The sequence below is a fragment of the Lynx canadensis genome, chromosome F2, assembly GCF_007474595.2.
Source record: "Lynx canadensis isolate LIC74 chromosome F2, mLynCan4.pri.v2, whole genome shotgun sequence".
In the NCBI taxonomy this organism is placed as follows: domain Eukaryota; kingdom Metazoa; phylum Chordata; class Mammalia; order Carnivora; family Felidae; genus Lynx; species Lynx canadensis.
This window is the reverse complement of record NC_044320.2, coordinates 71,284,856-71,300,939: the sequence shown is the minus strand read 5'-3', so window position 1 is coordinate 71,300,939 and position 16,084 is coordinate 71,284,856. Positions and strand designations below refer to the sequence as shown.

At 44.9% G+C, this 16,084-nt stretch overlaps 1 protein-coding gene across 2 annotated transcripts in view; it reads left to right on the top strand.

The window, feature by feature from the left end:
- CHD7 (chromodomain helicase DNA binding protein 7) overlaps positions 1-16,084 on the top strand; it is a 172,839-nt gene that overhangs the window by 114,402 nt on the left and 42,353 nt on the right. For both annotated transcript variants that reach the window (XM_030304413.1, XM_030304414.1), the window contains 2 exons: positions 10,364-10,505; positions 14,834-14,971. In XM_030304413.1, the coding sequence (XP_030160273.1) occupies positions 10,364-10,505; positions 14,834-14,971 (280 nt within the window). The remainder of the gene's footprint in view (positions 1-10,363; positions 10,506-14,833; positions 14,972-16,084) is intronic.

Here is a 16,084-nt window from a genome sequence, read left to right as displayed (position 1 = left end):
AAATATTGGCAGTAAATATTGAAAATAAAAGCTAAGACATTTGTGGGCTGGAGGGGATGCCAGTTTGCATACGGAAGGATCCAAGAAGCTGAAACAGGAGGGTTTGCATTCTTCCTTTCACTGCGTTTTCTGTTGTGTATGCACGGGCCCCGTGAAATGAGAGAGAATTTGGAGGACGCGCCTCCTTTGAATGACTCTCGAATGCTTTAGTGGTCCACTTAGCTATATAAAGATTCTCTGAATGTGCATACAGAAGGGAACTTGGCCAAAGATTGTGACTTGACTGGCGTAGCTCCCGTGAAACGAAGCCACGGAGATTGGCTGCTGATGCAGTTTCCTTGCTCTGGTTTTCCACCCCCAGTGTTCAAGTTAGCAGGAAGCTGAAATGCTGTTTCTCAGTTAAGAGTGATGAAGATATTTTATTTTTAAATGGATAATAAACACGCTGCTGCTATTTTTTGAAAAACACGAAGCACCGAAAACACATCAGGTCCGTTTTTTGCAAACCACACTGTCATTGTCATTGATATCTACGTGGCCACTTTCTTCTGAGGGACTTTGCTTTTTCAGATACTGTCTTCTCCATTATGATCTAAGAAAGTAGCAGCATTTTACCTGAGGAATTTTTTTTTTTTTTTTTTTTTTTAGTCAGCCAGCGAGCCCTACGTTGGTATATTTTGGCAACCCAATACGTGTTTTATAGTGTGCTCCTAGACACGTAAAAACTTTTCAGCGGAGAGTAGACACAAAAGCAAACCATTGAACTAGTTTTGCCTAGTAAGTACAGAAAACCCAGAGAGTCAGATAGTTGTCCACCGGGTATATAGCTGATAAAATAAATGAAACCCACAGCTTTTCTTCTGCTTCCTTGTTCTTTCGTTTACATCCAGTGATTTGGTTTTGACCCACGTCATTGGGTAATTGAAAATACTGAATTAAGTGTTTTGGACACCGTGCCTCCAGAAGAGGATACAGACTTTTTAAACATATGGTCACAAAATGGACTTTGAGCCCTCTGAGGATTGGAGGGGAGCAAGGGAGAAAAGGCACCTGTGAGCATCGTGTCTCTACCCACTGGCCTGCCCTGCCAGGTCTCTGGTTCATTAACAAGCTCCAGGTCAGGGATGGGACCAGGTGACCCTTTCCTGGTCTCAAAGGTTACCTTCTCTTTGAAAAGGGGGCCATTAGGTCTTTTTAGTCCCAAATCCTTTCTTCCTTCAGGGTGGCCACCTCAGAAATCTTTCTCTTGCCGGTGACAGGCCACGTTATGTCCCTTCCTCTGTCTGATTTGTCTTAATCCGCTGAATGGGCAGGCAGGGAGAGTCGGCAGCCGCTCTTTAGTACAGACCCTGCTGTCTTTAGCAACACGTCGTGCAGTTCGTAGTCCTTGGGGGAGGAGAAGGCCCGACAACGTTGACCCTTAAAAAGCAGGTTCTGCTGACTCCTACCGTGCTAGACGTGGGAGTGACCACCCTGGGACGCGTGGCCATCCAGGGAGAGCGGTGGCCTGCTGCCACTGTGGTTTTATGTGGGAGAGGATGCGTGGACTCCCGCCTCCACTTCTCGCAGCACCCGTCAGTTGAACGTCGAGAGGTGAGGAGGCCATGGGTGGCAGTGGTATGTCAAAGGGGGATGTTTCTGGAACGCATTCCTCTGAAGTCTCTCTCAAGTGGAATTTTAGGGCAGAACATGTGTCGCCATAGTAGATGTGGGTGTGATGTTAGGAGTGGAAGATAAAGGGCAGAAGGGATCGTAGGCTCATTTTTTAAGTGATCATGAAAAATATCTGCGCCTGGACGTGCTTCTGAAAAGTGTGAAGTTCTGTGCAGCTGCGAAATCTGTCACGTGGTGGGTGCACAAAGGTCTTTCTGCCCGGGTGAGGGCCCCTTCAAGTCTGGGTGCTGTGCAGAGCCACCGTGAGGGCATCGGCCGTCTGGAACACCACCTCCTTCAGCTTCTCAGAGAAGTCTGTGTGGCTTAGCTTTAACATGCCAACTAGGGAAATGGTGTGAATTAGGAAAAGTGACCCCATTCTTCTTCTTTATTTCGATGTGAACTTCCACGAGAGTACTAATTATGTGTGGGTAGCCCTGATTTCTGCAGGAACAGTATAATGTCGTGGGCCTTGGGCTTCTCCTGTTAGGGGTGGGTGGTGCTATTTCCTCCTCGTTGGTTTCACCACTCGCTCTGCCTTGTCCCCTACCTCCCTGCAGGTAGGTGGCAGCTATTAAAATGTGGGTGAGCGGCGTGTCTCGTGTGTCGTACCGGCCACGCTGGCAGATCCGAGAAGATCTAGGGAACCTAGGGAGCGCGGTTCTAGCTGCCCAAGTTAGCCCAGTGTCCCCCTTCCTGAGCCATGGGGATGCTGTGCATCAGCAGGAGCAGCCTCTTGCCACGTGGCACAAGCAGCCACCCGTGAGCCTCCCGCTTGGCGCTTGAAGAGCACCCTGTAGTCAGAGGGTGTGCTTTCTGCCTCACTCCTGTGACGCCCGACGTGCTCAGGTCTGTGTTGTGCCACGGTGCCGGGTGGCTAATGTTTGTGTTGCGCTTCTGCGATGAGAGAACGTATTCGCTGACTAGACTTCTTTTCCGTGTTACTGGCAGATCTTAATTCGATCCATAATCCATAAAATTCAGTAGCCTTTAGATTTTCAGTGAGAATTCTTGACTGAATGATGAGTCTTTTTTACACCCTCCCCCCCCACCCCCGCCCCGAATATATTCGTTGTTGGAGCACATGGGCGGCTCAGCCGATCACGTGTCCAACTCTCGATTTCGGCTCAGGTGACGATCTAACAGTCCGTGAGGTCCAGCCCCGCCTTGGGCTTCACACGGGCAGTGCGGAGCCTGCTTGGGATTGTCCCTCTCTCCCTGTCTCTCTCTGTCCTCCTCCGCTTGCTCTCTCTCTCTGTCTCTCTCTCAAGATAAATAGACATTTTAAAAAAGAGTACATTCGTTATTAAAAATGGATTTGGCTCTTTTCAGGAGAGCTTTCTATCTTTCTTTCCCTTCCTTTCTCCCTCCCTTCCTTCCTCCCTTCCTCCCTTCCTTCCTTCCTTCCTTCCTTCCTTCCTTCCTTCCTTCCTTCCTTCCTTCCTTCCTTCCTTCCACAGTCTTCTTTAAGAAGGGGGCAACCCAGTAGCTATCCTCAGGACAGGGTTCTTATGTTATAAGGCTAGCCAGCGATCGTCCCAAGTCACAGAACACATTCAGCAGGAAACATTTCTGAGGCCTGAAGGATACCCCTAAAGGCCAGGCCGGCACTGGACTCCTAGGGAGATCTCACGAAGAAGATGCCTTCGGATCAGTCCCAGGACTCAAATGTGGGCTCTGGAACCAGACAGCTTTTGGCTACAGTCCTAGCAGTGCAACTTCCTGGGCTGAGCACGTAGCCTGTCTGACCCTCAGTTTCTTCATCCTTGGAAAGTCTGATTACAAAATGAAAGGATGAGGCGTGATGACTGTTTGCAATATACTTTCATTTTAAATGAAAGCAAATTAGGTTTCTGTATCTAACTTTCTTTGTTCTTTCCTTCCTAAAAATTTAGCATAGTTAATGTACTTAAGGAGTACTTGATGCTAGAAGAGCTATTTAAGGTAACAATTTAGATTAAATTAAGTGTCTTAGAGGTGTTCCATCCAGTCACTTTCAGAGAACTTAAAAAAAAAGCCTATTAATTTGTCACTGAAATCACACGCTTGTTGTTCAGAAGTAAAATAGCATCCCCCCCCACCCCTCCTCTCTTTTTCTCTTCTCAACTCTTCTTTCTCTTTCTCAACCAGGAGAGTAGGGTGAAGAACTTATGGGTGGGGTTTAGGGGCTGGGGTGGCAGGGCACCTGCTTGGAGCGAAGTATTCGGCCCCAGGCCGGGCGGCTCGGCACCTGCAGGCTGACTGTGCCGGGGGCAGACGGGCCCAGGGGGCAGGGCGAGGGTCTTGCTCCCATCCCGCCATCCCGCCCGGGAGCTCTCTGCCCAAGGTGGCCCCGTGGAGCATCTCACACGTTTGGACCAGTGTCCCGAGTGCTCCTGGGCCTTTGCCCTCACGGCGAGGAGTTGGCTTTTGTGTGTCCTGTCTGTTGCTCAGGGTTTGCTCTGTGTCTGTCATCATCAGTTTATTCTGTTACCTGCATTTTATTACATTCTAGTGTAGCCATTAAAACAAGTTTTCATCTTAGGACCTTAAAATTTTTGTTTTGTTTTGTTGGGTTGATTTTACTTGATGATGTATCCCACTTTATGTTGCCTTAATTGATATTTTTCAGTTTTTAGTACTTTATCTTGTCTCTTTTTTCTTTTGCTTCTTTGTCTTTTAAGTTTCTTTCTCATTGTTTACAGACTGAGAGGAGGGGCTCAGTCAGTTAAGCGTCCAACTCTTGCTTTCAGCTCTGGTGCACAGTTCGTGGGTTCAAGTCCCATACGGGGCTCCGTGCTGGCAGTGCAGAACCCGCTTTGGATTCTCTCTCTCTCTGTCTCTCTCTGCCCCTCCACAGCTCATGCTGGTGCGCTCTCTCTCTCTCTCTCTCTCTCTCTCTCAAAATACACTTAAAAAAAATTTTTTTTTAAAAACGTAGAGGAAAATTCTATACTCAAGCTGAGAGGCTCGATGCTCTTCTCTCTACCACCATTGGGCCCTTGATCCTAACAGCTTATTACAGTTTTTATTATGGCAGCCGCCGGATCTTTCAGAATCGCGACACGTTGCAGACCTCCTGTGCCGGGAACGTCTCTCTCCCTCTTCTCCTTCATTAGCTTCAGTTCTTCACTTAAAAACCTTTTAAGCATGTAAAATATAAGGATATATTGCAGCACTGTTTACTCTTCTTCTAAAAGATGACATTTTGGCCTGAGCCTCTGAAAAATCCGATTAACTTTCAGGACCCCCGGCCTCAAGGTTGGTTTTCCCCAGTGTGGTGGGAATCACCCCATCTGCAGGATCTGTCTGAGGGCCCCCCTCCTGCTGTCCAGACCTCTTCACTGGCTGTATTCTCATCACAGGTGCTTCCACAATACGGTTCCTTTTCAAACTACCTTTCCGTTTGGGTCCTTAATGTTGATGCTGATCAGTGTGTGACTGCATTCTGTTTTGCAGTAGGTCAGGGCAGCCAGCTGGATTTCTAGTAAGTTCTGGCCCTTACTTGTTTAAAAAGCCTGTACTCTTTTTCACCAAAAAGAATTAGTTGTCTATGTGCTGTGTCTTAGGTGGAAGGAGTTGATGCGGCCCCATTTCAGGTACTGTCACTTAGCCCTTCATTGTAGACTCTTAAAAGCTGAATACGAACCCTTCCGTAACGGGTATGGGATGGCCTTAGCACGGCCCTCTGTATGGCGTGTATTCTCTGAATACAGAGTTTGGGTTCTCAGTGGTCTCGTCAAGATGGCCTGTGCTTCGGGGCGCCTGGGTGGCTCATTTGGTTAAGTGTCCGACTCTTGATCTCGGCTCAGGTCTCCATCTCTCGGTTCCTGAGATCATGCCCCTCATCGGGCTCCGTGTTGGCAACGTGGATCCTGCTCGGGATTCTCTCTCCCTCTCTCTGCCCTTGCCGTGCTCTATTTCTCTCTCTCAGAATAAATACTTTTTTTTTTTTTTTTTTAAAGGCATATGTTTGGATCACACTGGGGACAATTGCAGCCCTTCAGAGCCTGGTCTAGCAGAGGTGACCTAAATGTCACTAAGCTATGGACCCCGAGCACATCCAGCTGCCCACCAGTATGACCCACTCTCGTGATAAAATGTGAAATGGAATAGAGCTGGTGGAGGGACAGTGGCCCTTCAGACTGCTGGCACCATCCCCAGAAAATGTGCTTCCTCCAAGGTTGGAAGGGCTTGTCTAGCTTCAAGAGCGGGTGGCTCTGTATCTCGGTGACACCAGCCACAGTGGGAGATAAGGCTGAGGAAATGAAAGAACTGTATGAGCAGGGAGGAGAAGTATAGAGATGTATCGGTTTTGCAAACGTGCTGCATCTCACTCTGTTTGGGTAGCATGTTAATCCCATTTCACTGAGCTTCGTGGGTGTATCCTCATGAAGACAGAATCTGCGTCGGGTTTTCTTCAACGAGTTAATGGGAAGAGCACTTTTGAGTAGTGCCTGGTAAGGGCCGTATACGTGTTTGTTGTTGTTGTCGCTCTTAACTTGTGTTGTGCAATTAAATCGATCTGCTAAAATTGATAAGGCACCTACCTGACCAGGCACTAGGAAAGCAAAGATAAATAAGACACACTTCTTCCTCTTTTGAGCCTATGTGATAGTTGGAGAAAGACATACACTCACACACACACACACACACACACACACACACACACACACGCAGAGCTTTGGTTTCAGTTCATTGTGGTAGTGCTCCCACCGTATTCTGTGTGTTTTAAATACCCCTTGTGCAGGGTACCTTCCTTCACGTAGGTGGAGTGAGGCTTCTCGTGAATGAGCGATGGCCTAGCTGAGTCTTGCAGAGCCGTAGATGGAGCCGGGAGGGGAACGGAGGTGGAAGAGGCAGGTGTGCCCGTTAGTGAGCACATTCTGCGTGTCTGCACGTAGAGGGTGCGGAGGGTTTGGGGTGCGAGGCAAGTGGAAACACAACGTTGCCAGTTGCAAACATCGCAGAAGGCCTTGCAGGCCGGTGCGGACTCTCAGACGTCATTGTGTAGATCGGACTTGAAGCAGGACGGCGCAGTCAGGTTTACGTTTTAGCTGGTCGCTGTGCTGGTGCGTGGAGGGTGGGTTTGTAGGTGATGTTCTGGTGGCAGTGCCATGTCCCTGAAGTAGGAAGTGCGGGAGGCAGAGCGGGTCCGGGGGAGGCACCATGCCTCCGGGGCTGAGGCCATTTAGGGCTAGAATTAGAAAGCACCCCCACCCCTCACCCCTTGGGGTCCTCCCTCCGGGAGGTCACCACGTGGAGGCCAGCATCGGCTAAACCCGCGCGAGTGGCCATCACGGCAGCTGTCGGAGGTTCTGTGTCTGTGCCAAGCAGCTCAGTGGCTCCATTCTCAACATTGTAGTGTCCGCTCGAGGGATGTTTCTTATTAATAACATTCTCTTACCCCCAGCTGGAAGAGCTGCCCCGTGCGTGCCTGCCAGCTTTCCAAATTATAATTTGGGAGAGGAATGTTTGTATGGCCACGTTTTGGCTTTGGCATTATAAAAGACTAGCTCTGAACGTTAGAGATTTAAATTAAATAGCGACCGTGGAGGTAGCACGTGTGTCCTTTCCTCGGCAGTCTGATAGCGGGTGACCCAGCCCGTGGATCACGAGGGTGACGAGGCAGCGGGGAGGCGGTTGTAACAGGCGAGGTGGGAAATGACACCTGCCTGAACTAAAGCAGTGGCCACGGAAGGGAGTGGCCCTTGGGATCGTCTGCTTGTTTGTCCTCCCAGCTTGTGCTGGGGACTGTGGGTAAAGGACTTTGCTTTAGAGGAAATGGTCTTTGGTGCAGTGGGGTTCTGTCTCCGAGTCTGCAGTGGATTCAGCCTGAGTGGGTCTGAGCCACACCAGAGAATACGTTCCCAGGCGTCCCCGAATGCGTTCCCAGCTGTTTGCCTTCCAGATGTGTGTGCGAATACTGGCATTTGTGTCACATACCGCCAACGTTTTCATCCATTATCTCATTTGAACCTCATAACGAATCTTGGAGGAAGATAGCATTACTGACCTCATCTTACCGATGAGAAACTGAGGCTCGGGGAAGCGAAGTGATTTGCTCAGGGTCACAGACAGACAGGCGATACACGACAGAGTTGGAACTTGAGCTAAGGCGTGTCTGACGCACATCAGCCTAACCCACAGTCTGTATTACCCTCATTTGTTGAAAAAAATTCTGACCTTAGTTTTCTGGAGACAAAGCAGTTGTAATGTAACACTTAGTTGAAAATCCAGATTAGCTGATTGCAAAGCAGTAGCAAAGGCAATTTAGTTGACATGACTTTATCTTGTCCTTGGTTGTGATGCCTTTGGGTGGACATTGAAGATTTTGTAGCTTTTTTGACTTCTTGGCACGCTTTTGATTTGTGTGTTGATGTCACGAGAAGGTGTCGGCATGGAAGTGCTTACCTGTCTCTGAGCAACGTTAATAGTGCAAGGTCTAATGAGTTTGGAAATCTTTCGGTAATCAGATCTGGGATGAGTGCTTCCCTTGGCTACAGGCTTTTTTTTTTTCCCTGAGCATTTGGAGAGGTCTTGTCTGACTTTTAGCAGCCTTGGAGGTTCCACGCAGTTCATTCACGGGCAGGGCAGGTGGAAAATCATTAGCGCTTCTCTCCTTCAGCAAATTGATATTTCAGCAAACCTGGGCTCTGGCGGCTTTAAGACAGTAAGCCTTTTTACTCCTATAGGATAGTTCACACAGGGTGCGGTAACCCCACTAAATTAAACTGTGTACCTCGCTCTGGTGCAGAGAGGTCACGGTGAAAGGCACTGGCTGCCGACTTACTTTACCTGGCAGTGGTTCAACTCTGTGACAGGCCTACCTCTGATTTAAACAAATTTGAGAAATATGTAAAGTTTTGGAAGCAGTTTTGCACTGATTTGATAAAAGAAACCACAAAACACTGCAGCGCAGGTGTTGAGAATGTTTGAAAGCTGATTGAGGGAAGCAGATGGCTTTAGTCAGTGGCATCCAGCCAAAAGAGCAGGTGCTGGTCATGTGACCGCTGGTTACCAGGGTAATCTGATTGCTCTTGGCGTGCAGATGAAAGGAAAGGGGCCCAGCGTTCAGCTGTAGTATTGTATAATTTGTGGCAGTTAGAGCGGAAATAAATGCTGGAAATGGAGCCTCATAGTAGGGGAGACTTCTGTCCATGTGTAGCGTAAACACTAGGACAGTTGGGTGAGGAACTGCTGTATGGATTTTTTTTTTTTAATTTAAAAAATATTATTCTTTCCATGGACCTTTGGGGACTTCAAGTTTTTAGGACACTGCCTTTTAAAAATGTTTTTAAATTAAAAGAACTCTTTAAACCTAACTGCTGTTTGCTCTAATCTTGAATTCTTGTAAGTTATTTCCTTACGTGGCTATCTACCCTGCTAAAATGTTCACAAAATAGAACAGGGTCTGAGTATTTAAAAATAACTAGTTTGGGACTACCAAATATTTTATTCGTTACTAAGATACGTTTTAAGCAGGTGATGGATACTTTATTCTGCTAACATACTTTTGAAATATTTTACGTGACATGTGCTTTACTTAAATGAAAGCATAGAGATGTCTTGGTGTCTTTTGTAGTAGCTGAGGCTGAGAAAATATGCTGTTTAATGCATTCTGTCAGCACACTTTTCTGGGAATTTATGAAGTTTCATAAATAAACTTTGTAAAGGTTTTTAAAATACCGTGTTTTCAAATTTATTAGAATTTTATGGTTTCTAGAAATAGAAAAATATAACCATTACTGAGGTTTGATTATTTTAAACGTTGCAAAACATGATAATTAATATTAGAAAACCTTGGGTCCGGTTTGGAAATTGGAATGGAAAGTAGCACTAAGCGTACATTCTAAAAGAATGTCACATAAAGGTTTTGAAGCCAATGGTAAAGTTAAATTTAAAAAAAAAAATATTTTCTCAAGGTTCATTCATGTCTTTTGACTTATGTAACATTCCAATCCTGTTAACGTCTGGCAGAAACATACTGTGGAACACGCACTTTAATTATTGGGGTTGTTTTTGCTGTATTTTTGTATTTCAGAGACCTAGCTTTGGGAAAAAAAAAAAAAAAAAAGGCTACTGTGACTCTCTCAAAAAAATGCCCAGCACCAAAATGAAGCTTATTTTAAATTAAGAAAACAGCATTAAGTAAAATCATGTAGAACAGGAAATTGCCATATGTTTTGTTATATTTTAAGAGGCTGTCGTCGGATAATAATGTAGCTGGGTGACATAATGGAGGACACCTAGCAGTGTTGGTTATAAAAAGGGCTTAAATAGGAGTTTTAAAACTCTCTGCAAGAGACACAAAGAAATGATCATTATAGTCTAGTTTTCCTTGACGTTCAAAAACAAAACAAAACAAAACGTATCCTGTGCCTTAAAAATTTGATAGCAAAACGACTTCTTAATCTGATTTTTCACTATGGTTTGGTGTACTGGCAGGGATTTTGCATTGTCTAGATAACAAATGTACTCTGTGTGGTATTGGGAGTTTTTGCATGAAATTTCTCTTTAATTAGGTCAGGTATTTGCCAAAGGTCATCAGTATGGGGTTTTGCCATAAAAACTTAATTGAGAGTGCCATTTAACTGTAAGTGGCCAACACGCATTGATTTATCAGTTGTCATCGATACTTTCGGGATATTAATGTGGGAAATATAAGGCATGGGGCATGTGGAAAACCTCATTAAAAAGTGAACACTAAGTGATCCACTTTGAATTCTAGTAATAAGAAACCTGATTCAGAAGCAAGTGCTTTGAAGAAAAAGGTCAACAAGGGAAAAACAGAAGGTTCTGAAAATTCAGACTTAGACAAAACGCCCCCAGCATCTCCTCCTCCTGAAGAAGATGAGGACCCAGGTGTTCAGGTAATACCATCATTCTGACCCCAAGCCTTGGTTATTTAGCATGGGTAACTTTAGCCGCACACCAAGTACACCAGACCTCCCCTGTCTTTGTTATAGAGCTGCTTTAAAGATGGCTTTGTTGTTGTCTGGAACATCACATCCGTAGCAATGAGAGCTAGGGGGCCAACACGAAATTAAACTCCCGACGTCTCGGGTTTGTCATCTTTGACTCCGGGATAGATAAAGCTGAGTATCTTCATTTACTTCTGCAAGCGTCCCTTCCGCTGTTTATGTGTATATTAGTGTTAGCGTAATGTTAAGATACTTGGTCACTTAAAGCTTCCTTCACATTTCTGATTTTCTCTGAAGTTTGGTTGCCTGTCAATTCTTTTATTTTGCAGAACAAGAAACCAACATGTAATCTGTAGCTCGTCTTAAGTGTTCTGACATCCGGTGGCCAGAGTTGAGACATTTAGTCATGTAATAATCCAGTTTCTGTGAACAAGTTAGTGACTCTCTGGATGGCAATTGTGCAGAACTTCCCAGTGTTAGATTCTCCTGACTTTTGGAGAATTTTATAGGAAGCAGTTGAAAAACCGAAATAAGCATTAGGGCTTTAGGCTCTTGTGTGTAGAGTGCACTGCCTTCCCTGATTGGACTATAAGGTAAGAGTCCCTGCACATGACCGTTAAAAATTATTTCCTTGTTACATTCTCTGGAAGCACGCCAGTGCGGTCCACTGGGATGGCTAGGAATGTCACTTCTGTGAATGACATCTGAGTTATCATGGAGCAGTCACTGAGGAGTCCTGCTAGAATAGAAGTCGGCCCCTAACGGCCTGCTTGCCTCTTCTGATCGCTCAGTCCACACTAAGCACTGGCTACCTACACCTGTACCGGTTTGCTTGAAAGTTAGAAAAAAAAAAAAAAAAATTGGCAGTGTGCAGCTCTATTCTAAAGAATGTCAGACAGGGTTGGTTTTTGTTTTTGTTTTGCCAGTCTGTTTGTTTTTCAGTAGAACTCCCTGGTAGCTGTAATGTCACAGAATGGCTTAGGCTAAGAGGGCCTGAGAGGGAGCGGAAAGAGAGCACGAGTGTGGACGAATGCGGTGTGGTTTGGTGTGGTTCTGTAACTAACCTGGGACACCTCTGGCAGTTGGGGTTAATTTTGTGCTTTTCCTTTCATACGTCACTGAAAAGATAGGCAAGGTAAGTGGGCATCTTTTAATTGCTTGAGGACTTTTAAACTAAAGTATTTTAATGATTTTGCATTGTATGTTTATGCTCAAGGGTCTTTTTTCCTGAATCGTGTTTGCCTAAACTAGGACCTTTCTGACAGTAGTATTTAGACAACATTAAAAAGATTTATTCACACAGGCCAAGAAAATTCCCTTGTTCTCTCACAAATATCGCTGCTGTTTCTTAAAAGTATTTGTATTACTAGAGAATCCATTGGACTTTAGGAAGTACTAATTTTTTTTTTCCTTCTGCATTTCAGTTACAGAAAAACTCAACTCAACTCAAATGAACATTAGTGCATGCTTTCTAATTGGCTAGTGCTTAACTGTTAGGGGTTTAGTAGCTAATACAAGCAACCACACAAGAAGATCTGACTTTGCAGGCAGGTTTTTCTCTGTGTCTCTGACACAGGAAGTGATGCTTGCTGCTGTTTGTTGTTTCTTCCGGTAGGATATGCATGAAGGGTTTAAAGTTCTGTGATTGATTTGTTTAAACCAGTAAATGCCGTATCATTTTAACTCAAAATTGTGTCACCAAATACTACAACAGACATCATGGAAACACATTGAAATCTTCTCTTTGAGTATGGCTGCTTTAACTGTATGTAGCTTTTCTCAACCAATCAAGTTTAACAAGTTGACCCATAAAATAATAGGTCAATTCAGATAGTGTCAATTCAGACGTTTTGAGGTGTGGTTTAAAGGGAACGCTTACATTTTGATTTCACAGAACTCTTTCAGATAACCGTTTAACAGACCATAAGAGAAGCATGTTATGTCATATATTAATTTCATGTTGGGGAATTGTAAAAGGACTCTTGATACCCAAAATTAATGAACTTAAGATCAATTATTACTTAGAAGGTAGAGACGGCCATAGCACCATGGAAAATTTTCAGAAAATGGAGCTGTAATTGTATTTTGAGGGTTTTCGCTCTTAGGAAGTGGCCTCGTGTCCACTACCAACGAACCCCATCACCGCTGCACACATTTGTAACACCAAGCTGATGCGAGGAGAAGCTTCCATAGCTAAGAAAGTTATACCCACCAGTCATAGATTTCTATTCCAAAAAAGAAAAGCTTCCTGTTTTATTGTAGTGGACCATTTCTTCAGTAGTGAGCTTTGGTATCAAGTGGCTTTGTCTCAGACTCTAGCTGAGGGCGTTTAGTTGTTGGGGCTGGAAGGATACCTCGACATGGCCCCGACCAGGGAAACCTGACAAAACATCACAGATGCGTCATTAGTGGCACGTTCCTCCCCTTACGGTAATGACAAACAAGATGAAAATACAGACCAATCCATGGCAATTTAGTTAAATTGACCTATTAAAGGAAATACAGATAGTATGCTACATGTCACAGAATGAGAATGTTGTTTCTGATAACAGCCTTTTATATCTTAAAGAGATTGAGAGACCAGGAGTTATCTTGGATCGACTTTGGGTAGAGAGAAAGGAAGCTGTGCAAGGTAGCTTGGCCTTGTAGCCCCAGTGCTTCCTGATTTTTCTTTGGCAAGGTAGAGCTAATTAATGATGACTTTAATCCTACTAATTGCATCTGGAATTAGTATGTACCATGCTCTGTTCTAAATGCTTTACGTGAATTCTGCCATGCGATCTAATTCCCTCATGTGATCTTCACAGAATACTTAGGAGGTAGTTAGCTGTCATGAATCCCGTTCTGCAGACCAGGTAACTGAGGTCCACAAAATAAGTTGTTCAAGGTCACCTAGTGAGAACCGGGGCTACTTGAAAAACTCAGCACTCAACTCCAGGGCTCACAAGGTCAAACTGCCTCCCGTGACGTCGGGAGGGTCACAGATGGCAGAACCCCTGCTGCTTCTTGCTCTGCCCTGACCTGGAATTGCTTCTGGGCGGGGCTGACCTGGAAGGCCAGAAGAGGAACCTCTGGCCCCCGCTGCTACTCCCACTGGCCTAAACCACTAACAAGTCTGTTAATAGGATGTTACCCCACATCCCCTTGGGTCGGACTGCACCTCTGCAGTCACGGCTGTGTAGGACTAAGGGCTCAGAGCCTCAGACGACTCATTTGATGGTCATATTCAACCGAGTTTGTGTCGTCAGCTACCTCCGATGCCCTCTTGAGAGCAGAGAGAGCAGAAACGTAAGAAAACAAAACTCGGCCAGCCCTACCCTTTGAGACAAGGTGCTGGGCTTCCTTGGTCCTGACTGGAGCCACGTACACCCTTGCTTGTTCCTCCTAGGTCTACACGGTCCGGGGGCGGAGGGGGGGGGGGGCTTGCTCGCCTCTCGCTCTGCCTTACTGACCAACTTTACAATTCACAAGCTTCTTTAAAAAGTTTTATTTCATAATTCTTAGAAAAAAGTTCATAAGTGTTCATTTCTCAGTATTTTTATTTATTCTGTGTGCTTCATGAACTCATCTATAAGTTGTAATCTTATATTTATCAGTGGTTTAAAACTCACATGTATCGTTTTACAGTCAGGTTAGGTTTTACCAAATACACACATTAATGAAAGGTCAGTTCGCCTCATTTTTAATTAACTGACAAAACTAATTCTTTACCAAAAAGGTCAAAACAATATAGAATTATTTTGAACAAAAAGTCTGTTTCTTTTAGGGCCAAGCTTAAAATCAAGCCTTTTATTTAAATGGTCTTCTGAAATACCATTTCAGTATTTATATAGAACTTTATAATCTACTGATTAGCTTCTAATGTCGTCACTTCTTTGGATCTTCTATTAGAAAAATTTTGAAGCCTACAAAAATAGAAAAGTGTAACAAACCCCTATATACCCATCGCCCAGCTTCTGTATTGTTTCCCCTTTTGAGCAGCGCACTGCCTGAGTAAGGAGTCAGGTTGGTTGTTCCTCCCATTCCCCAGCTGAAGGTCTCCCATTCCCCAGCTGGGAGTGGTGATTTCCCCCCATTTCCATTATGTTCATTGCCCCTGTGGTTTCTTATGTGACTTACAGGGATAAGGTTATCAGCTCTACTTGAAGGTTAATTTTTAAAAATGTATCTCTTCGCATCCCGAGAGAGGTTACAAAGAGCATCAGTGACGGCTTTTTACACCTGCTTTGTTGTTTTTGTTTGTGTGTTTGTGTCTGTGTTTGTGTTTGTGTTTTTAGAAGCGACGTTCCAGCAGGCAGGTGAAGCGGAAGCGATACACGGAAGACTTGGAGTTCAAGATTTCCGACGAGGAAGCAGATGATGCAGATGCTGCTGGGAGAGACTCCCCCTCCAACACCTCGCAGTCAGAGCAGCAGGTCAGCGGCCCGTTCGCGTGGCTCTTGTGCACGCCGCGGAAGGTGGACTGGAGACTTGATAGCTGGAGTCCCAAAAGCTCCGTGGAAGCCTTGGACTCTGAGCCGGAGAACGTTCATTTACTGTTGGCTAACGTGCTGTGGGAAATGAGTTGTTTAGCAGTGTCTTTCACAAAGCCCTGTTCGCTGAAATTCATTTTTATATAAGCCTATGATACGTAACTTGACACAGTTTTGGAGAATTAATGGTCTGTGTTGAGGAAGAGTCAGAGCTACGATGCAAGGAGGCTGAATTTACCTCTGAAGAATTCAGGGCCGTAGCTTCTGGGACTTTAATAAACCGCTCAAGCTTGTCTCCTGCTGTTAGGCACCGTCAGAACCCCTTTATGAAATTACTGCCTCGTAGTACCCAGCAGGGCATACTTTATTCTCTGTGCAATGTAAATGATGGGTAAAATAGTTTGTATAAAATATGGGCAGTAAGGTAGGATTGATCATTGTAAAGATCTTTTTTTTTTTTTTTTTTAACGCCCCTCTGTTCCTATTACTGTACTTCAGTTAACAAACTGGTAACCCATTGAAAAGTATATTGGATGCAGTTTTTTACTCTATTTGGTGCTTTGTGCTATGTTAAGTTGTTACGTAACGTTTTACGTGGCTAACATAGATAAAAGCTGCCTACGATAACAGAATGATGCGGATATTTACCCCATGGGTATAGATGAGGAAAAGTTACATTTTTTTTTTTTTTTATATTTATTTTTGGGACAGAGAGAGACAGAGCATGAACGGGGGAGGGGCAGAGAGAGGGGGGTAGAGAGAGAGAATCCTAAGCAGGCTCCACGCTATCAGCACAGAGCCCGTCATGGGGCTTGAACTCCCAAACCGTGAGATCTGACCTGGGCCAAAACCAAGAGTCAGACACTTAACTGACTTGAGCCACCCAGGCACCCCTGCCCATTTTTTTTTTTTTTTTAATTTTTTTTTTTTTTCCAACGTTTATTTATTTTTGGGACAGAGAGAGACAGAGCATGAACGGGGGAGGGGCAGAGAGAGAGGGAGACACAGAATCGGAAACAGGCTCCAGGCTCTGAGCCATCAGCCCAGAGCCCAACG